The sequence below is a fragment of the Morone saxatilis genome, unplaced genomic scaffold, assembly GCF_004916995.1.
Source record: "Morone saxatilis isolate NCDOM2014 unplaced genomic scaffold, NCSU_SB_2.0 Contig21, whole genome shotgun sequence".
NCBI lineage: Eukaryota > Metazoa > Chordata > Actinopteri > Moronidae > Morone > Morone saxatilis.
In genome coordinates, this window is record NW_023339774.1 from 13432921 (window position 1) to 13457260 (window position 24340).

At 38.6% G+C, this 24340-nt stretch overlaps 1 protein-coding gene across 1 annotated transcript in view; it reads left to right on the plus strand.

Annotated features, from left to right (window-relative positions):
- The window catches only part of rgs3a (regulator of G protein signaling 3a), a 104630-nt gene that overhangs the window by 20950 nt on the left and 59340 nt on the right, over positions 1-24340 (plus strand). Inside the window, exons 8-10 of the mRNA XM_035667409.1 lie at positions 2672-2783; positions 6564-6607; positions 23453-23587. Of these exons, the coding sequence (XP_035523302.1) occupies positions 2672-2783; positions 6564-6607; positions 23453-23587 (291 nt within the window). The remainder of the gene's footprint in view (positions 1-2671; positions 2784-6563; positions 6608-23452; positions 23588-24340) is intronic.

Sequence of the window (24340 nt, forward strand, 5' to 3'; positions counted from 1 at the left end):
AAAACTAGAAGTACTCATTCTTTCAAAAGCTTCTGAAATTTAAAATATAATTTTTTATTCTGTAACAAGTACTTTAATCTTGTAGGTGTCAAACATACGCTGTACACTGTCAAGACATTAAAAGAAATAGCCATGTGCTTGAAGGGTTTCAAACTATTATGTACACTAGAACCAGGTCTGATAATATAATTTTACCCGTAATAACTTAAATGAATGGTTGGTATGTTGAATGTCTGTTAGCCAAGTTCCCTTACAAAAAGTTAGCCATTGTTAGCCACATTAATCTACTAATATTCCCTTTACAAATATTTGCATTACATTGATAAATGCCCAGGTGCATTTTCCCTAAAAGGAACGCAGCCAGCAACAGATGCAACGTTCTGCAAAAACTTATAACTGTAGAATGAAGTGAATGACAAAGTGGAAGTGTTTCTGACAATTGAGGTTATGGCAAAACATGTATGATGTTCTTCAGAAGAAAAATGTAAAAAAAAGTGTATTTGGAAAGAGAAAATAAGGAGTATTAAGAGTATTGTTGTATTGAATTAAGCTCTCAGCGCAGTTCTTTAATTTGCACTGTCAGATAATCTTTGCTGTGCGGTGCAGTGGAGTGCAGTGACTGCTGGCACGGAAGGTAATTCTGACCTCTCCCTGGGGTCAGCCATAAAACAAATATTTAAGAGTCAGTGTTTGTCAGGAGGGAGTTTCTCTCCACTGGGTCACTTCATACAGGCTGTTTTAATGATCAGTGTTGTTCCAGCTTTTAACTCACCAGAGTTGTTAGTCTGCCCGGGAGGCAAACCCACAAACTCAATCATTGACACGAACATGTAACACTTTCATTCTAATATCTGAACACAAATAATAAACATAAGAAATCTGATTTAGTCTAAAGTGACATATGAATACATAATAAAGAAGACAAAACGTGAAAGATAGCTATTGATAACATTTAGCATAACAAGTTTATATTTTTTTCTAAACATTGAGTAATTATACGAGTAATTAAATTAGTTTAAAACTCATAAAGCCTGCTAATCATACTTCATACAACAGTCATATAGCATGCATGGGTGCTTTTATGAGCCTGCTAGCTGCTATCTGCTATATGTAAAAAAAAAAAAAATACAGTATCAGTCATTAATTAAAGTAATTAAAGAAAGCTTTTGTTATAGTAAAGAATAAAACACTATTGGGTACAGTAGGATACAGATTAGATGACTGGAAGGTTACGGAGACATTATTTAGCATTTATTAGTCTCAATTAGACAAATTGTTGCTTGTATGACTTATTTTAGGATAGAAATAAAATTGCTGTTGAATTCCTTAAAGAAAGAGAATCATTGAGAGGAAGTGTGTGTGTGAATTAAAAGTCCTTAAGGAACCTTCTGTGCACATTTGAACAGTGTGTATTTGTGTGTGTATGCATGTAAAACTATCTGCTTGCCTCTCGTGTGCTTTGTCCTTGTTCTTTACTTTAACTTACATCCTCTTCCACCCACTCAAAACCTATTGCACACACACACACACACACACACGCACACGCACACGCACACATACACACACACACTCTCTCTCTAACCACATACTGGCTAAAATACCCTCTCTGCTATCTCACCCTTCAGAGGAAGCCACCAAAGTGAAAGCATTGTCTTGAAACAGTGCCCATCTACATGAATTACACTGTATGTGTGTTATGTTGCATGAAAGCAAAAACTTGCATAAGCAACTTTCATGCACACATCGAAGCTCTTTTTCCTTGTCCAAATCATCTACTTCTTTCTCTACATTCTTCCTTTCTTCATTCATTTTTATTTTTAATGCTTCACAGGCATGAGTTTGCTCACTTGCTCTGCAGAAGCAAAACGACATTTATGGGCTGTCATGCTATCTTGCAAAACTCTTGGTCAAATCTCCAAAGTCACAATCTCAAGTGTGTGTATGATGACTTTGTTTATGTAAAAGGTTTAACCTGCAGTACTGCCTCTTCTGAACACACGGACAGCAATTCAAGTTAAGGTATTATATAACAGCCAGTTAATGTAACATAATAAACTGTAAGCCTAAAACTATTGTCGGACCTTATTGAGGTGCTATAATTGAGTGAAAAGCAGCTTTGTCCCAAGGAATTACAGTATAATAGACTGAATAGTCTAAGCAACTAAAACAAAGGAAAAAAAAATTTAATTTAAATATATTAATTTATGTTCAGGCAGGTATAAAGTGCATTATTTGATTGTATTTCTTTTTACCAGTGGGTGAAAGAATACAAAATAGAAGTTTATGAATAAATCGGTATACGTGAAAGAGCAGGGTTAACATTCATCAGGCTAAAAAATATATGGCTAGATGTATATGCTTGGCAGTTATTATCTAAGTGTGAACTGTTAAGACATGATGTGGGGGGAAGGATAGGGGTGAGACTTCTTGAGTGTTAGGTGATGTTTATGTATCTCACAGGACTGCAGATATGTGTTTATGAGATTTGATCGCTTCAAGGTGTAAAGCCCTGGTGAGAGCATGTGACGCTGAAGTATGAAATCAAATTTTCTTTTTTTCTTTAAACCTCACCCCCTCCTCTACATGCTTTTTTTAAAAAAAGAAACAACTTCCTGTTCCACTGTTTTTTTTTAAACTCTCCTTTGCCATCTCTGCCCCTCCCATCTTGTAGGTGACAGTGTTTGTCTACAGTGACCTGATGCTGGTGACTAGAGAAGATGAGCCGGGCAGGTGTAACGTCCTTCAGAGTCCCCTGTACCTAAGACAGCTGAGGTTACAGGATGGTAAGTGCTAACACAGCTGTCACCAAACCAAACAAGTGTAAGATTCATCATTTGCTTTTGTTCTGTAATCAAAAGGTCACATAGTAAATTAAGAATTCTTAGTCACCATCTAAGGAACCATAATTCTGAGAATTCAGAGATGTTGAGCTTGAATCTTAATCATCAATATGTGCAGTGGGTTTGTCATTCAGCACAACAGAGATACATCTAAAAGTCCAAAAAGAACAATACATAGGCTAAAACTGTTCCTATCTGTATGTTACCATGTCAAACCACGTTTGACCTTTTACAGTTTAACACAGAATAAAAAAGGACATTCAACAATTAAACACACACATTGCACAACCAGAAATAAACACACAGTACTATGATTACAGAGGTATTTGCAGTTGAGCTTAACCACAGGATATTTAGGGGAAGGCTGCCCAAGTTCCTGTTGCTTTGTCTTTTTATTTCACCTCGGTCTAAACAACCATCTCCTCAAGCAGTATGGAAAGAATAGTCTGGCCTGCAGTGCTGCACTGAGCCCAGGCAAGTCAAATAAATAGGGCTCACTGTAAATATCTGTGTTTGGAGTAGTGGGCGGAGACAGGGGCAACATTTGGAGTCATGCTTGGGACAGGGCAAAGGGAGAGGGGGCACACTCAAACACATAATGCTGACAATTGATAAGTGCATTGGTAAGAAACAGTAATAACCAACTCTCTCATCTAACTGTCTTATTGGATGTCAGGTCAGTTGATTATTATGCTGTGCAGGATATAAACCAGTTAACAAGTGCCATAAATATCCAGAATGTGTGGTGCATGAGTGTCAAAAGCTGAGTGGATATAATTTGGATTTAACACCAGGGTGGTGTCGGGATTATGGGATTGATTTAGGATAACAGGTGTGAAAAAGGATGTTGTTTAAAGAGATTGCCTGTTTCCAGAGTAATGACTTTATTGTCAGCGCAGTTTTCATAGTTGAGCGTAGGGGGAGACAACTGTGGCTCTGAGATTACTGATTGGAAGTTAAGGTATGTACTCAGTACAAATGAATTGTGCCTTAAGTGATTTAGCCTGACCCTCAATGGATAAAACCCCCTATAGGTGTCAGTATAGCCTCACATAGCCACACATACGCTGTTCATACCATTGCAGCAGATAAATGTGCCAGGACATCATCATTCTGCACATAAGTGCAATAATTATATTTCTTGGTCTTTGTTGTGGACAAAAGGTTGTTAATAAATACTTTTCCAATTTCCAATACTAAATTATATGGAACATTTTCCACCTGGCTTAGTCTATACTGACATTTACAATTTTGTCAAAGTAATCCATTATTAGTATAGAACTTGTAAGCATATAGTATCTGCTGAGTCAGACTGGTACCATTTTGCCTAATTGGAATCAACAGAAATGTCAAATACTGAACAGGGTTATTAATTGCAGATATACAACAGGAATGTAAAAAACAAAACATTCACTTTGCAGCTAAGGTTGACACAGTGAAGACCTGTGTTGAGACCTGTGTTCTTCATTGAAAACACAGCACCGTGATACAGGATGGCCTCAGCTGCTCTGCCCTCCCCACAGACATCACTGGTCTCCTCTAGGCCACTTCTGACCTCCACCCTTCACCCAAACAATTGGACATCAACAGGGAGGGGACTCAGTAGGGTTTGTGTGTCTGTGTGTCTGTGTGTGTTTCATGAGAGGACACACACCATGCACAGATCTCCACCCACCCTCATTGTTATTTCGCTTCGGCAGCGTCACTCAGGAAAGAGGCGCCGGGGGATTGTGTTTGTTTCAGCAAGGGTGTGTTTGACGTGTGTGTGTGTGTGATGACACAGTACAAGTTCAATACAGGGGCTTTCCTGTGTTGCTGTCACCCCGATACTAGGCTGAGGAGCGTGGGAAACATTGAGAGGGGTATTAAACACACATATAGCCAAAATGACCATGTGTCAATCCAAACATTATCACTATACTAAACAAAGCAAGAGGACTAAGACAACTCTTACTCCATTGCTACAGGAGAATGACTTCACTTAAAACTGTGATGCAAAATATTAAATTAAGGAGAGACCAGTCAATTAACTAAAGTGCAAAAAGCAAAATATGCTTTTTCTTACTTTTTTGGTATTGTCGTTCAGGGGACAGGAAGTGAATTTTAGTTTACATCCAATGACTGAATTTACTATATATTTGACACACCAGTATGTCACTACTATCAGGTGAAACCACTTACTGTACATTTGAGACTACAGCTTTTCAAACCATATATCAAATATTTTAAAATCGTGGAAAAGGGCTAGATCATTTTCTCAACCTATAAAAAGTAGAGCCAGTCTTTAATTTAAACTAAAAATGTGCACATTGTAAAATAAATGAGTTACCAGGTTTACACCTGACTTCATCAACAAGACCCTCATACAGTCGTACTATGCCGTACAGGTTTTTGAAAGATATCCAACAGTGACCTCTGCTGTTTGTTAGAAGAAGGTATCTTTTGGTAGAATACAGCGCTCCCTATTCCTGCATCACACACTGACCACTCCTCCTGTAAGGTGACGTAGGTCTCTGTTGAACACTGTGGACTGCCTTAGTTTACAGACCTAATGGAGATGTTCATAAAATACAGCAACAGGGACCAGTTAGTAGTGGGAGGCTGCTGTCAATATTCAGTGTGAGGAGGAAGAGGTTGGATTCATACAGAGACAAGGCTAGTGAAGCTTACAGGCTCAATATGCTGGACAAGAAGGTGCTGACTCTGCTGTGAGACTGATCCTGGAGAGTGGATTTGGTAATTGAAGGAAGGATGAGGGTCATGAGTTAAAGATCCCCTCTAGACATAAAGACATATTAAGATATATAAATCACTCTGCTTGGAATTTATTTATTCAAACGCATTTGTGTTTTTTTTAACATGAGGGTTGGGTTATTTTTGATAGAAATTGTTTGTACGATGTGTAGTCTAACCAGAAATCAGAAATTAAAAATGTTCCAAACAGCTGAGGTCATAGAGGAGTGGGAGATGCAAAACTGTTTAAATATGGAGGGAGCAGCACAAGTTTTCAGACTGTGTCTCCTTGAAGGCATTCACATTTTTGCAATCGGTAGTTCACATGAAAAGTGACACAAATTTATGTGAGGAATGAAAAAAAGAGAAGTAGAGACAGAAGTTCAAACCCTGGAGGGGATGGGGGTTTCTGAGCCTGTCTGACCATCAGGCGAGCACGTCTGATGAAGCATGCAGGCAGCTTAACCCGACTGTAGCACTATAGCCAGTTGGGATTGGTCAGACAACCCCAACAGACATGATTTCTGTCTTTCAAGAACATATTTAATAATTTTAACTCTCACGCCATGGCTGAGGCACTCCTCAGTGTGACATCAGACAGGACTGACAGTCAGCTTGTGTGTGGTTCTAACTTGAAATAAAATAGTAAACATTACCACAACATATGTGGATTGTGTGGGTGTATGTTTGTGTGTGTGTGTGTGTTTGGGGTGGGGTCACTCAATTAAAACTATTTATCCTGACTCCAGGCCCACAGGCTTGTCTCACAAAGCACTACTTTAAGTGAATTATGGGTAGATGTCTATGAGGCTGACTGAAAGTAAAAGCCCTTCATCAATAAAAGTAATTTTTTATTTTTTTTGCTTAATGTACAAGAAAGAAGGAAGCCAGTGAGTAAAAATGAAACAAAGGGAAAAATGGTTGCGTGGTAGTAAAAAAGATGACACCAAGAAAGAAATAAAATTAATCTTTTGTCTCTTTGTCTTCCAGATTACGCAGAAGAACTGAGGTTCTACTTGATTCACATGACCGAGGTAAGAGAAACGATTGTGTTTGAAAGTAAAAGAGGGAGAGGAAGAGGGAAAAGGAGGGTCTAATGTGAGCAGCCTATTTTGTCTGTGAGCCGGAGGGGCAATTGACTCCGGTGGAAATCACATTACACGGAAGACATAAGGATTAGCAGAAAGCTCTAATGAAAATGTCTTTTCTCTGTGTGTTTTTCTTAGATCTGACTCTATCTCAGCATGCTTTGTTTTGGATATTTCTTACTATATTCCAACAGGAACTACAACTTAAACACACACTAGAAAGATTTTTGACTTACTTAGTGACCTAGTTGCACCATCGAGCTGTTTTTGGTCTTACAGCAGTTGCTTTGGTGGTTAATTTGAGTTATTTTTGGGCTGAAAAGTTAAAAATGTAATGGAATATAGTTGCTACATGTTCACACAAGTAAGAAACTTAACTATGTGGCTCAGGGATAGTACTGTAGTATTCAGTATAAAATGTAATTGTGTTCAAATATGATGCATCTATGTATTTACTCTGTGATTTGTTTTGTTGCTCAGACAATCATCCTTTCTTCTATCCTCTGTAACAACTCTTGAGCTGTCATTTTAGGATGAAAAGAAAAAAGACATAATTATTAATATGTCATTGCTGTGTTCACCAATTATTTAACACTGGGTAACTGAAGTGGCACTATAAAGGCAAACATTTTCCATTGTTCCAACAGTAAAAAATATATATCCACATATATTCACAACAGAATTCTAGAAAACATTATATAGGCAATTTCACACACAGCAAAAACTATTTATTGTTCCCTTAAAAATGTCAAAACCACTAAAACATGAACTCTACAAAGATGTGGTATGAAATGTAAAATACACGTTAACTTGAATGTGAATGAACTGTGAATAACTGCTTGTGTTAAAACTGTTTGAATATCTTACTTTAGTGCAGCTCTACACAATTAAAAAACTCAAACCGGTTGCAGTCAAACTTAGCAGGAGGAAGCAGGAGACAGAAAGCATAAAGACAAGCTGCTGGGAAGCAGAAACAAGGAGAATGTGATAGTTATCTGACAGATAGGATTTGATGGTTTCGAAGCCTATTTGGCTGTTTTCCAGTCTTTAAATTTTATTTTGTCCTGGCAGCTCTGCTGTAGTTAATGAGCATGTTTGCAGGTGGTGTCTCCCCATCTCCCAAACTGCCCCTCCCTTTTCACTGCTGCTCCCCATGCCCATTTGATTGGATTTTTTTTTTCAACTCGGGAAGTGTGCAGAAGGGGAATGAAGCTGCAGGTTTCATCACCCTTTTAATGTTGCCATGCATGATGTTTTTTTTTATCACGTCTTCTCATCGCTTTCTTCCACCTGCTCACGTCCTCTCCTTCCTCATCTCTGATCACACCTCTCAAGATGTTGTTTGTATCCAACTGTAACAGCTGCTGCACTCTCGCTGGTGATTTTATACCCCAATCTTATTATGTTAATGTGTAAAAGACATCTAAAAAGCGGACAGAATTTTCATGTGACAAAGCTTAAATGCGTGCTCAAAGCTGAAAGCTACTCAAATTGCTAACACTAGCATGGTGAAATATTAGCCATGCAGATCCGTGGTTTGTGTACTAACAAAGATGTGTAGCTGGGTGGCACCATGGTGAAGGGTAGGGTTGGGTATCCAGTATCGATCCCACTTATAGAATCTAAATCCTTTTGAATCCCTACCAAATATATGTTGGGCAAGAAGGCAGAAACAGTTTTGAGTGGCAGCCTGATGACTATTTACAACATCAAATGAGATGAGGAACATAGGATATGAAATACTGCTTAAATGTATTCACTTTTATACCCTTTTATCACAAGCTGCTTGCTTCTTATTTTTTAATGTTAATAAGCAACCGTTTATATATAATGGTACTTTGCTTTTGATGATGTTTGTTATTTTAAACGAAAAAAAGCTAAAATAAGAAGCTACCACATAAATGTTGGGAAGACCAAAAATGGAACACAACCCTAGTGGATGTGCTGGGTGGATCTCGAAACAGGGTAATTACAGAAAGGCTTTCAGTAGTCTGAACTAAATACTCTGAACTTCCTTTATAAAAGGATAGGTTCTCATGCGAACAATAAAACATTTTTTGGTCCCTGCAGTAATTATTTTTGTCCAAAGTGGCAGTGACAAGAGCCCTTCCTAATAGTATTCCAGTGTGAAACATGGGGTATAAAATTGCTCCATTGCCATTTTATGCAACAATGGATCCCAAAGTTTAACCACAGTTTATTTAAATTTTTCAAAACCCTATCTAGAGGCAGTGTTTGGTTTGTCCCTTCTGGGCTAATGCAGAAACATGGCAGAATCCATGGAAGGCAACCCGCAGAGGCTGTAGATAGAATAGGCACATTCCAAGGTAACAAAAACATAACGATTCCTATAGTCAGGTGATTATACACTTATGAAAACGTACCTATGAATAATTTATTGCATTTCTGCCAATAGATCCTCCTAAATGTTACACACTGGACCTTTAAAATGCGAGCTGAAGAGAATAGATAGCTGAAAGGGCTATTTTTCATTTTTTGTTTCATCCATCCAGCCACTGTGACTCGTCTGCAATTTGTTGCGGCTGAAAAATGTCTGCTCATATGGATTAGGTTTTCACTGTATAAAACCCAACCCCTCCTGCCGCAGACACACAAACACACACGCACATATCGTCACACTATTTTTTGCTTTGAAATGTGCTGCATAACCTCATTAGCAGCTTATGAATCTTTTAAAGGGCCTTTTTTTTCACAAATTCCAGACAGAATGAGAGGGCCCTGATATCTGTCCCACAGGCTGGAAAAGAGGAAGGAAAAGGCTCCAATATTATTCAGTCTATCCAATTAGGCAACATATATAAATAGAAACTCTTACGTAAGACAGCATGGGAGAGAAAGAGAGAGAGTTTCAGTGGGTTAAAGGCAGATTTTGGATTTTATACGACGCATTCTAAAGGTCTGCTAGAATGGTTTGGGTTGTGCAAAAGCTTTTATTATATTATCATATTTTCTTTCTGCAAGGTTTTACTGTTTCTTACTCAATTGTTTAGATTATATAATTATTATTTTTGTTTTCTCTGGGATGCTCTTTGTTCCTTGTCACTAAAAGGATGTCATATAAATGCCATATACTAACAAATACATCTACGTTTGCTGATCCCACTCATATAGGGAAAAGACTTTATTAATCCCCTATTGGAGAAATTCTTTTTCAGTGATCTTTTTCGAAACACTGACAGTTCAACACCTTAGGCTTGAAAAGACAATTGATTCTCTAGCAAAACAGTCAGCTAGGGCAACCTTGTAGGGAGGCTCCCAAAATACCAAACTAATGCAGTATATATGACAGAAGACAGACAGCAAAGAGATGGTGTGTGTGCGCTTGTTTCCAGTTAAAATTTACTTGGCTCCTCTCTCTCCTCTGTCAGACTCATTCCTCCATCCATGCTGTCAGATGCCCCCACACAATCACACGCACACACACACACACACACACACACACATACAAAAAAATGTGCAGTCATCTATTATAGTTGATACACCTGTCAGCACTTTATTTCATACCTCAGGGAGCCAACAGTAGCCACAGTGAAACACTGCATTCAGTTCGCTCATACTGTAGCTCTTATCTCTCATAGGTACTGCAAGTATGTGGTCTCATTGTGTTGTTTACAAGTGTTATATGTAGGAACGTAAACATATATCGTGAGACAGTTAAACCGCAATACAAATATGTGAAGATTCAAACCGGTGAGATGAAAAATGAATTTTGATATCAATCAATTACACAGTTTTTACCCTCCTTCAGAAATCATAAAGGATTCTATCATTTGATGAAGAAAATAAAAGAGAGTATTTTCTAGATTTCTGTCTGAGAAGTAAAAGGATTCAGTTTCAATTAAAATTTGTCTTTAATCTTATTTTGTTAAAGAAATTCTGAGATAACCGTTACGTGAGTTGAGTGTGTCGTTGCACCGCTAGTTATATGTCTTGTTTTATATGCATGTTTAGTTGTGTGTGGACCCAAGAAAAAAATAGCTGCTATCTATAATGGGGATCCAAGAATAAAGAATAAAGAGATACTGTAAAAAAAGGCACTTTAAGATCTTCTTTTCTCTTTGTAATTCAGGCTCAAAGTTAGCATGAGCAGCTGCTAATCTACTGTGGTGCTCATTTATCTTTAATTGATGATGACAGACTCTTTACAAAGTGATTGACCTTCTGCTCTTGTGGGTAGGGCAAACTGGTGTGTAAAGTGAAACACGTGAGGTGGATAGAGAGAGGGATGAAAGAGAAGGAGCTAGGAAAAGATATCAGAAGAGACTGGTAGAGAACGTCTTGAATCGCTAGACTAAGCTCTGCTCATTAGAGAAGATGAAGACATTTTTGAAGTGTTTCAGTGACCCTGACCCCCGCTGCTGTTGCTGTGTGTGTGTGTGTGTGTGTGTGTGTGTGTGTTTGTGTTTACTTAAATGGGAGATGTGTGTTATGTCATACATTCTAATTGAATTGCTTTTTCTGACCTGTCTGTACAAAGGTCACACACATAAACACACACACACACACACACAAAGAAAGAGGGAGATTTCGGACGCCATCTCATTGCTCACTGCATGTTTTTAGTTAAACATTGCATTTTTCTGGGAGACTTCTATCCCTTTCCTGCCTTGTCACCACTATAACAACATTTACATACATATATAATAAAAGTTGAACGAACAAGTGTGATGAGGAACAATGTTTTTGCTTATTTTTTATTGAATATTTTATTTTAGAGGTGAGTCCACACCAGTTTATCTTTGGTTTGATTGATTGCTGCTTTTTCTGTGTGCACAGTATCTGTATCTGTGTCACAGAATATGCACGACATGCCTAAAAGTACACAACAATACACTATGCTGATTTTAAATCTATACTACTTGTAAATAACTTCACATGTGATGTTTTACTAAATGCAAAAAAGAAAATAAAAGGCTAGAAATCCACCCACACGCACATAAACACAAAAACGTATATTTTATGTAAATAAACATATTAACACATGCAAAAATACAGACATAAAACATAAAATTGGAAATTTGCACTGATTCACAAGGGACCACACAGTAACATATGAGGCTCCTACATATCACCACATATTGCTTTTCCCAACTGAATCACTCATCACACAACAGACCTCCCAGCTAGTTCTCCTCATCATAGGGAAGCATTATATCTTCTACACCAATAAATGTAAAGACAATATTAGTCTCTTAAATCATGCTCATCAACCTGTGTTTACCGTTCATTTTGAAGGAGACGTCCATCTTTGCAGTAGTCTCACAGTGAATTTTTCTCGAGTTACCTAAAAGCACTTTCATTCTACAGAAGTAAGAAAAGCGCTCCTTGTTTCTCCTGAAGTTGTAATACAATTTCACTCCTCTCCTCCATCTCACAGTGTCACAGTCCGCTCTCCTCCTTTTGTCTACTCCTGCCCTTCTCCTCCAACACTGGAGGTCATCCTATTTTAGCACTTGCTCAAAACGGAACTGATCTAACCCAGATTTAAGGAAAGTCAAGTGTGTGTCGTGTGTGTGTGTGTGTAAGTGTGTCAGTGACGCAGGGAGAGAGGAGGCAAGAAAGCGTTATGTAGGTAAACGAAAAACACAGACCGCAAGGAGAGACACTACGAGATTATTGAGCAGTGGAGTGCATCAGGGTCATCACAGAGTCATCATGGGCAACTTGGCGGACCGGGTCGGGCCTAAGAAAAGGTTTGTGAGGGAGGCAAGCTCTCTTCAGAAGCACCTGCTGTCTGATTCTGGAGATGTAAGTGCTACTGACTGATGGTCCTGCTCAGGGTACATCAATAGGTTTAGAGATGGAGATGTGTGTTCTCACTGTGTAGCTCAACTGCATGAAATAAGAATAAGAATAGAAATCATAGTGCATTTTTTTGTAAGAGCAGTAGTTGTAGTTTGATAGAAAAACACTTTTTAAGCATGGAAAAAGTAAATTATTAAAAAGAAGATGGCTTTATGGCTGTTTAATCCTATTCTTTCTGCTGTCATTTGAGTGAGTTATATGCATAATGTATGAAGTAGGAGAACTTGTTCAGCTATATGTCATACTTAATAAGGTTATAATGAGGTTATATGTGATTACAGTAAGTGTTTGCGTAGGCTCAACAGCTATATGACTTTCTGGTAATGGTCGCTGTTGTGTGTGAAGCTCCCACGAGTGAAAAGTTCAGAATTCCATTAAGTGCATGGTTGCTCATTCACCACTATTTCCCCTACAGTGTAGCCATTAGTATCAAACTGGCACAATGCAGTCGTAACTAATTACCATGAAATCATGAATAACCTCCACTTACAGCAGTAACATGACTGAAGCAACTTACCTCATCTTAACGTAGTCTGCATACATTCACTTTGCCTATCAGATTTGTACTTTTTCATTGGTCAGTTGTTACAAACAATTTCTCTCTTGAGCCATGCATGGGAATCATATTTCACATGGAGTTTGCAGTTATTGGTTTTGAAATATTAATTATGTTTTGTACACTCTGCAGCAGCATAGATAATGTGGTGATTGAGCAGAGACAAGACTCACTAAATGCAGAGACATACTGCCAAACTAGGTGAAATCACAGTGTGATGGCTTGCGTGTAGGGCGTGGAACAGCAAGGGAGCTCTGTGATCAGGCTAACAAAGCACAGTGTTGTGCATACAAGTATTCTTTTTTCTGGAAGAGGTCTGTTCCATAAAAGGTCAGAGCGTTCTTGGTTTATTATGCATAGGGTGACGTTCCCATGACGTTTGTGGACACAGTAAATAATAGCACAATTTTGATTTGATTACTTAAAGTGAAGACTCATTGCTGATGCTTTTTCCAGGACTAAGAAGACATTTACACCAATCTATGAGGATATATATCTATAGGTGATTGTTTGTTATATGGGTATGCATTTACAGAACAGAGTGCCTTTTTATGTATCTCTGTATGTACTTATTACTCTGTGCCTTCAGGCACATCATTGACTGCATGACATATAGGCTGTCACTTGCAGTCTGAAGGCAGGGTGTGAATGATATGCACCCAGGGGCTCTTGTCAGCAAAATACCTACTTTATGGCAGCCATCCATAACATGGCCAGGGCAGGACCATCTCAGGGCTCTGATTGAACTGAGATGTACCCTTCTTTCCAGTTAAGCCACAACTTAAAGTGTATTTTACTTTTTGTATGATTTAATATGCCAGCACAGATTGGCAGGAGTGCAGTGACAGTGGCAATACATCTAAATATAATCACTTAGCGATATGATTGCACTGAGATCTACGACCACATACAATTTACCCAACACTGATTTCAGTGATGAAAGTATTCTCCTGTGCTGTACTAAACTGTGGTTTCTATCTATCTATCTATCTATCTATCTATCTATCTATCTATCTATCTATTTATCAGTTGCAGAGCAAATGATAATCAGCATCTGAACTATTTATTGACATTTATGGGAGTAAGTAATTTCCAAATTATTATTTCATCGCCATAGGTATGTATGTATGAACAATTTAACAATGATTTAAGGTTTTATAAAAGGTTAACATTCACTTAAATTCTAAGGATGATCACTGACGTATTTATCTTACATAACTCCCAAATACCAAAGTCACCAATTGAATGTTAAAAAAAAAAACACTATGAGCATTGACCTGAAGCTCCAAGTAGTGCATTCGTGCTTATGCAATAAAAGCACAATGGATACAATCATGTGAAAATCCCCCCCAAAAAAGCCAAATGATCAATGAACTCTGTGACCGAGTAATGATCATGACGAAAGAGAACACGCAAAAATACTGTTGCTATAAAAAGAGGCAGAAACATTTCACAAACAGTACATGACTTCCTCCTGCCCTGTCATGTGCTTATCTTTCTCCCCGGTGGCTATAGGAAGGGCCTCGGGCCAAGGATTCCAGTTTACATGCTCTTTTCATGGCTGCTTTGCAAACCACAGAAGAGCTCTGAGCTAGAAACCAGAGAAACAAACTACAAGTAGATGAAAGACTGTGGGAAAGCCACGAGTTGAGAGGAAATTACTTTTTATGCTTTCCTTTCTTGTGGAACATAAAATATGCATTTGTGTTTGTGTGGTGCATTTTGCTGATAGTTAGGTGCTCCATTAGGGGTTACTTTTGTTACTTTTGAGACCACATAATAAAGCATGAAGCCAGAACCTTTACCTTGGAGAGTTACTGGGACTAGGTCAACTCCAACCTGATCTGAACTGAGTTTTTTTTTTTGTTTGTTTTTGTTTTACATGTTTTGAATTAGATTGCTCTATATTTTACAGCTGTTGTTGTAGGGTCCACCCCTCGTGTAGAGAAACACACTCATACCCAGTCATTTTCAGCCACCCAGTACAGTCATGAGACAGTCATGCATGGGAACATGACTCCATTACCTTACCCTGACCTCACCAGACTTTCTGATGTAGTCTGGTCTAGTGTCTTGCTTTCATCAAAGGAAATAACTGAAATGTAAATTGCTGTAGAGAAAGAACAAGACTAAGACACTACATGTTAGCAGCTTTATGTGGCTGTTCTCAGACATAGCGATGCTTTGAACTAAATGTGAAGATCAGCATGCTAACATGCTTACAGCGATCATGCTAACGTGCTGATGTTAATTAATTGCCCAAGTTATAATTCATCTTGAGGGGAATATTCATGTCTAGAACTTTATAAAGTAGTTGTCCAGACATCCCATGAAAAAACACAAATGTGAAACTCTAGAGGTGCTAGAGGAAAAGTCAGAGGATCACCAAAATCAGTAGGATTCATCCTCTGGGAACCATTAATGTCAGTGCCAATCCATCTTGTAGATGTTGAGATATTTCACTGTATAAGTGAAACCTTTTACCTGCTGGTGGCACTACAGGAAATGAATGAACTGTATTCTGTTGAGTGTATTCTACATATTTTGTGTGGATCACATTAATTAATTACTACTAACAGCTGCACTGTGCATGAAAGCTTTGTGAGTAAAAACAGCTGTGTGACAGCTGACATGAAACAAAAGATTGGATGGGGTCAATAAAACTCAATATAACTTATACCCTTCAGTTAAAAATGCCTTGATCAGCGCTGACACTAATCTTAGAGACAGAATCAAAACAATCCTTAGTCTGTACTTTTTAATGCATTCATTCTGGCAGGGAGGGATTCTTCCCAAGATAGACGTAAACACTGCCAATGTTGCAGGGATTGTTTCAGATTGAAATACGGTGGTGGGTGCTGTATATGGATCTTCTTTTGAGTGTCCAGTTGGGTTGCCATATTGGACCAGGGCTCCGTACCAGTCATGTGATTGAAAACTTTGAATAGCTGTCGAGACATTTTGCTAAAAAACTAAAATGTCAACCTCATAGTGGTGCTAGGGAAAAAAATTGGATGATCATTAAAATCTGTAGACTTCATCTACTGGGACCATAAATGTTTGTGCAAAATGTAATGGAAATCCATCAATAGATGTTTCTGTCTGGACCAAATTGGTGGACCAACCATCCCCAGAGCCATGCCACTAGAATGACTATAAAGTGAGGAGGAGGAAATCAAAAAGACCACAAAAATGAAGAGATGATTCAGAAAATAAGAGGGAAAGAGCGCATCCCCATCCAGTGACAGTGAGGATACACTATACAAAGAGTCAGCTTGCTGCTTAAGCATCATTAGCTCTTGTTTACATGTCACTTAATTGGAAGCCATAAACCCATTAAATGCTAACGTTACAAAGCCTCAATGCTTAGAAGTGAAACCCAATAGCAGAGATAATGAAGGTTGCGTCTAAAGGTTTAAGACATACGAGTAATGGCTGTACTAGCATGCTCTTGATTAAGTAGGACTATGAGATAATAGGATGATGACTTGCAGTTAGTTTTATCTGTAACTAACTCAACTGTGACGGTCACGATACCATGTTCAGTACCAGTGTATAGGCTGTGACTAATAGGGTATGACGCTGCTTAGTCTTACGGTGCAGGGGGACTTGCTATGGAACCGACCCTTTGATCTCTGAGAGAATGGCCGGATATGATATGAGGACTTACTTTACATTTTATGTTTTCACCATTCCTGCTACTGTGCACGCCACAGTGCACATCACACTGAGCAGAATCCACTCCCTTCTGTGTGTTTGTCATTGGCTCACTCTCTTGCTATGTACTTTTTTTAATGTTTGTTTACAATCTATTTTTAAAAGCGAGCCATATATGCCTCCACTGTGTACACTGAAAAACAGTCCCATGTGTACCTGAATAAACTTCAGACAGAGTCCATCCCAAAAGCAGAATTTATTTTTGTATCTACTGTGGGTGCAAATAAACTGAGACAGAGATGGAGTTGGGATAAGGGCTTGGTTGATCTGGAAGATCTGGGACTGGAGGGTCAGTTGGGCTACTAGCACTTTTCTTCATCTCTGGTCGTTGGGCAGCATTTTGGAACAAAAAATGCGCTCCAAGTAAATTATGATTACTTACAAAATGAGCATTTGTAAAAACTAAATCTATATGCACTGTCGGATATCTTGATCTCTATGTAACATATCTGGGTAATTGAGAGACTCAGATGCAGAGAAAGACTCAATAGACAAGGTAAAGTTCAAACGGCAAAGTCTTAACTGGAAAGCCCAGCAGTTAAACACAGGTAATCGGTCCAAAACAAGCTAACAAATCTAGGTAGGGAATAGGCAAAATCCAGAGAATAAAGCTAACTCAGAAACCATGGAGACTGACACAAGGAATAAGGCTGGAAAGCAATGAACACACAAGGATGAACAAAGATTCCTGCTGGGGAAGAGGGTAAACCAGGAGAGAAGCAAGGGACAGGTGAGTAATAGGGAGCAGGTGTGGATAATCAAGCCAGTAGGAGACAAGCAAGGGCAGGAACTGAAATGACAAGACATGTTATTTTAAAATGAAACAGAAAACAGGCAATAATTAATGGGATTTTACACCCTATCAGGTTTTAATGTGGCCCAAAAAAAGATGTATACCATATTTAAGAAATAGCTTGACATATTGGAAATATGCCTATTCACTGAAAGTTAGAAGATTAGAGAAGATTGATTCTGTTATATCTGTAGGCGAAATATGAAGCTAGAACCAGCAGCCGATTAGCTTAGCTTAGCATAAAGACTGGAAGCAGATGGGAAAAAAAAAAAAGTTTTAAAAAATCTTCCCAGTACCTCCAAGGCTTGTTTATTAACATGTTACAAAATGTTTGTTTAATCCATAAAAAAAACCAAAGGAACAAGTTGTGTTTTTGGGTTATAGGCCTGGAATGTTTCTTGGGTGGGAGCAGTGACTTCCTGGAGTCTGTTGCTTGGCAGCCTCATGGCGATGACGAGACTTCAGGAAGTACCCTTAATGGCAAACAATGGCACGTGACTGCTTCAAATCTTTATGCTAAGCTAGGCTAATCAGCTTCTAGCTCATTCATGTTATCTGTCTACTCTTCTCAAAGCGTCAAACTATTCATTTAAACATTCAAAATAAATGTGATCTTTGCCACATGAGAGCAAAAACATTAGAATTCATTACCAGGCAGTGTGAAATAAATTATACCTGAATATGTGCCCTATCCCATAGTATTACTTACATTATCTGTCACTGAAACCATGCTAACCTGTGCTGAAGCAGCTTAGGTGAGCTGTGTTGACAGCAGTCCAGTGACACACTGAAAACTCATCTGCCAGATGGCTCAGGGGGAGGGCTTCAACCAGGGAGCACTTTAATCAATCTGATTAAGGGGAAATGCTGCCTGTATTTTTAGCCACTCCATGGCAGACCAGTGGCCATTCATTGAATTTTGTTTCATTAGCTCTCATGTTTATCTCTTGGATGCTTGGATTTCTAAACAGGGGTGAACTAAAGTAAGAGCTGGTGTAAGGGAACCAGCAGCTATTTTAGCTATCTTTGGGCAATCCTTTTATGAAAAGTCACTCTATAATTTAAATAATAAGAGCTTCATTGACCTGACTTTGTTACTGAAATTGAAAAATTACAATTTGTCTTGGAAAAGGGTAACATATTATTACTAGGGCTGCAGCCTTGGTCACTGACCGGATACTGTTTAATGCCAAGGAGCAACATGACCTTAACATTAAAATCCCCAAAGACCTGCTTTCACAGAGTCAGGGAGATTCCAGTAAACTCTCTTAAAACCCATAACAGTCCAAATGTTGAAGATGATTTGGACCCAACATGAATATAACGTTATTTTATTCAGTTGAATTGTGATTTTAAAGTTACTGGTATTTTTCTTTTAACCCTAAAAGGGAAACAAACATCGTGCATGCATCACAAAAGTGAAGAAGCACTTAAATCTGTTTCAAACTAAGAGACGGCTGTTATGTGAAATAGATTGCAGTGCCAACATTATAGAAAGCTCCAGCTGGCTCCAGACAATTCCTGCCTAAAACATGTGGTCTGTGATCAGCTGTCAACAGTTTACTCATTTGCTGGCATGACTGATTATTTTAACTGATGTAATGCAATGATGTGCAAGTCACTGTCAGGAAAACTATCCCAGATAGATGCAATAAAGCACAGTTAATCAGCATAGGACAAAAACTGTAATAATGGTAAACAAAAGCTAAAATAAATCATCATTAGTTGTCCCCAAGCAGAGCATAGTTCATTTTAAAGATATGATGCACTACTGTGTATGATACATTACTCATTTATACTGAATTCTATTTTATTTTACATCTGTCAACATCTGTTATTTCCCCCTCTTTTTTCCAAGACAAAATGTGCATAATGTCAGTTAGTGGTTTACAGTATAGTTTGCACTGCCTCATATTTGCACACCAAGACTGTGTAAACATACACTCTTCCTCTGTTTGACAGATTAGGATGTAAGCCCTCATGCAGCTCTGAGACCTGTGCCACGTTATGACTCACAGAGCAGAGAGTCCCAGCTGGTTGCTATTTGATCATGATGTGTTGTAAATATGTCGCTACAGTAAGACAGTACAGTGAGAGTTTAAACTGGTACTGTGTACAGATTTTAAAGCTGGGTGAGTGTGTCTGTGGATGAAGGTGCATGCATGCCTCTGGGACTCTGAAATGCTCCATCGCAGATGTGTTTTCTCTAATGTGGGACAGTGGGGAGTTGCCTGGAAAAACCTGGCCGTATGAGGCAATGTTCACTGAAAAGCCTTTGCATTATTTTTTACAGTATTAGTCTTCCCAAATTATTAACTAAGGCTTGAAGGACATGGAAGACAGACAAACCTCTTTCAGACATGAGTGATCATTCCATTATGTGGAAATTCAAAATTGGCAAATGTTTGTGTCTGTTGGGAGGTGATGGGTGGCATGTGTATTGCACTTTTGGCATTACCAGGTGTCATTAGCATCCCATAACTGAAGGTCAGTTGGCTTGGGGTGTGACCATGTGTCATTTTGGAGAAATTCAGACTACACACTGTTCCATCTTAATTTGGTACGTGCATAAGAAGTATCGCTTTGCTGTCTCTAGGCAACCATGAAATCAAATGATGTCAATTAGTCAGCAAGTTAATGCCATTAGCTAAGTAAAGAAGAACTCCTTTAATTTTATTCTTCACACTCCAAGCTTGGACATGCTATCGATTTACACTCTCTGTTGGAGAAACAAGCTAGACACAAACAGCTACAACGTTTTCCTCAATTTTTCTTGCTTATATAAATAAAAACAAAGGATTTAAATAGTTTTAGCTTTAGGTGTAAGTATCTACAGCCACACTGGGGGCTCTGTGAGGCTGCACATTGAGTAGTGCTTTGCGCTAAATGTTAATATTAGCATGCTAACATGCTCACAGTGACAAAGCTAACACACTTAAACAGGCAATGTTGCCATAGTCTCATTAGGAACCATTAAGGTCATTTTTCAATCCAGTCGATGTTGAGATATTTCACTGGGTAATTGAAAACTTTGACCTGCAGGTGTTGCTAGAGGAAAAGTCAGAGGATCATTAGATTCATCAGGATTCATCCTCTGGGTAACATGAATGTCTACAAAATGTTATGGCAATCCATTGAATATTTGTTGAAATATTTCAATTTGGAACAAAGTGGTGGAGCGACCAATATCGGCATACATAAAGCCCCCCACCTTCTGTGATCACAGCCTTAGATGTCAAGTAATAATCCTCATAAATCCTCAAAGAGTGAACTTTTCAGCAAGCAAATGACAGAGGATTATTCCCAGCTCAATCACCGTGCATTGCCACTTTACCCACTGAGTAAAGAGTTTTTGCTGACGTCTCCTGACCTTTTGAATATTGTGTAATGCTTTATGTGAAAACTTAAAAATAACCTTAAATAGTATTATGAGACTTTCACTGACAGCAACATTATAAAGGTTTTCCCTGGGAGCTAGTTGTTTACATTGAAGTCGGCGTGTGCGTGTGTGTGCATCCGTTTCAAGTATTATGGCCTCTGTTGCACCCTTATAGACTCAGATTCAGTCCAAATGATGGATATCAAAGAACATCAACATTGATTTCTGTCCGCTCTGAAAAAGCCCCTGTTTCATCATCTCGTGGTGCAATTGGAAACAGTCAGGCTCAATTTCATAAATGCTTTTGCTATCTAACCTGCTTTTCTATCTTGTTTATGTCTCATTTTTTCCTCCACTTTCTATCTTTATTTTTCTGTGTCTTACTGTACGTAATGTTTTTCTATTGTTATGTTGTCTCTGTTCCTTTTTTGTTTTGTTTTTTTAGTTTGTGACAAAATATTCTGCTCCCCTTCTCCTTAAAATGCAACACTTTCTATTAACACACAACTGTGCCTTGTATGCAGTACATTTTATACTACATCAAGGCAAAAGAGTCTTGACATTGCTACCATTAACGCCAGCTTTGAATGCCTTTTTAACCTGCATCAGCATCACTAACAATGACAAGGCTTTAACCACTAAACACGTCGTGCCATTAGACCCTACAACAGCAACATCCCCATCTTCAACGGGACATTGAGGGACATTGAAAGAGACAGCTAGTTCAGGAGATAGTTGCACACCAGGTCATGCAAATGCTCATGCAGTCAGGAAACTGCAAATAAACTAGCATCATGATTCACCGCTGACCAGGGCAGTGAGCGTCAAGAAAAGCCCCGAGGACTTCAGTCAATCTCTGAAGACTTGCACAAAATGGAAAAATCCTATTTATAGCCTGACTCGTGCTCAAAAATGTCAGGACACAAATGTTTTTTTTTTTCCTGAAACTGCCGGGAGCAGAACAACTGAGGTTGATGGAAATGATCAAATTGGAGAGAGGGGAAATAAAAAAATGTGTACTTGAGCACAATAGGTTCCTTTTATGTTGGTTTTGAATGAGCAAAGTAGGGAATAATGGAAACTATTATTCAACTGAATATGCCGGAGTGTTACAACAACAAAGGTGGATGAGGAGCTGTGAGTCTGTATGGCAGGATAGGGATCTGGTAGATGTTACCTTGAGAACCATATGTTTTGTGTTTTCATTTAAAAAGCAATTAGATGATCCATTAATTTGGTCTATAGCCATGGAGGTCATATCAGAAATATGCTATGAGTGTTGTTGTGGTTGTAAAAGGTATGTAAGGTTGTATGTAAACAGATGTAAACATTGGTGTCACTGGAAAGAGACAACATATGTATCCTACACAGGAGAGTATTTTAAAGTCTTAACTTTTTTTTCACACTGTACCCCAGAAACAACTCCAGACTTAAAATGATGCTAACTGGCACAAATGTGTTCATATCTTTTTATACTCCCCTTTACCCTCCTGTTTAAACCTTTTAAGAGGGCTGCTCGGAATCTGTTTCCAAATAAAGATTTGGAGAAATCGACATAAATGAGTTTCATGTACCATATCAAAGATTTTCTTTTTATTATAAGATCTGTATTTTATCAAAACTGCATTGCTGGAATCAAAGGACCCAAAAAGAAAATAGAGCCATTAAAGTATTTGAGATTTAATCTGGACATCACTGATCAAACACAGATTCTGAATGTCCTGGAGACTCAGCTGAGAAGTATTTGAGTGAAAAGCTATTTTCCCAAGCACTGCCAACTCTAACTTAACCACTGGTTGTCAAATATTTATTCTCATGTATTTCCCAGCAGGGATGTATTGATTTGTACTCTTTTGGGAGTAGCATCTTGCCATTGGTAATCATTTTGTCAGCATATCAGATTCTGCCAAAAGTGGATACTGGCCATTATCTAATTTCACCAATGCTAGCGTTTTGCTACCCGGAGGGCTGTGCCACTTTACAGTCTGTGGTGTCATGAAAACAAAGTTCAGATGACAACTGAATGTGCAAAAAGAAAGGTCTGAGAGGACACATGCAGACAATAGCTGGAGAGTGCTTTATAGGGCCAGTTGTGGATACTGTGTTTATTCCATTCTACTGAACACACACAAACACACAATAGTAAAACACTTCTGATACTGTACTTGTGATGTATTAAGCTCTTTTGTTAGTCATTATCCTATCTTAAAACACTCGCTGCTCTCTCATAAGCACACATAAGAGTAGCTTTAGTCTTAAAGTTTCATTAAAGAGGGCCCCCAAGGCAAGAAAAAAAATAAATGTTTGCCTTTTTATTCATTCTCTTATATTCATACTATTGTAATCTTCTAATTTGCTCTCTCTACCCAGCTTGAACCCTTTCACTATCCAGTGGTTCAGGAGACACTTCTTCACTTCTCCGACAGTAGATGCCTAATTGCCCGCTGTCTTTTCCTCCACCCCTCTTGCTCCTCTCTCCTCTCTCCCCTCTCTCTGCTCTCTCTCTCTCCGTGTCTCTAGAAGTGTGACTGCCTGCTCAGCCTGGAAGCCTATTCAGCAGACCAGAAGCGCCGCGTGTGTCAGTGCCTGAAGGACAACATTGACAAGCAGCTTCAGCTTCAAAGGAGGGAGCCTCACGTTCCGCATTTTGAACAGGTATGGCACACAGACACACAAACACACACACACACTAGGAACATTTGCAGTTTCATTTGAGGCCAAGATGAATCAGTAAACACATGAACACATGGCAATGCATATATTGGTGCATACCCCCATCACAGATACCCCGTGAACTTCACACACTCCCAAGCATTGCACACTCAATCAGTAACATATAACACTTTCCTGCATCTCACATTACCATCAGTACGATTTTCCAATTAGCTCTAACATTTCTTTGGCTAAGTTTAATGCTGCCTTTTATCTGGCTGGATTTGAATAGTTGCCCTGCTTTGGTTGAGTGTCAACTGAGTGCAATTTAAGCCATGCTTGGTTCCGTTTAGTTATGCAAAAAAAAGTTATATTTGCTGGCAAAAGCAGGTTTATGTTACTGCACTTTGTATATTAACTGAACTTTGCCTTGACAAAATTACACTGTGTTGACAGCAGTGGTAAACTGTATTTGTAGTGACATTAACACTAACCACACTAGACTCCGTGTGCCAGTTTACCTGTAGTGTGGTGACAGCAGTGATACACAAATATTAAGATAAAAACCAACTGGTCTGTTTGTTTTTTTCAATGACATGTTTGTATTTATGTTCAGCTTCCATGAGCAGCTACCGCTACAGTTTTAATAAACTGACACTTTTACCAGCTGAAACAAGTTGTGAACACTGACATGTTATCACCTTTTTGTTGTGTCTCGTCAAGTTTGTTAAGTTTAGTCATGTTCATGTTAAGTGT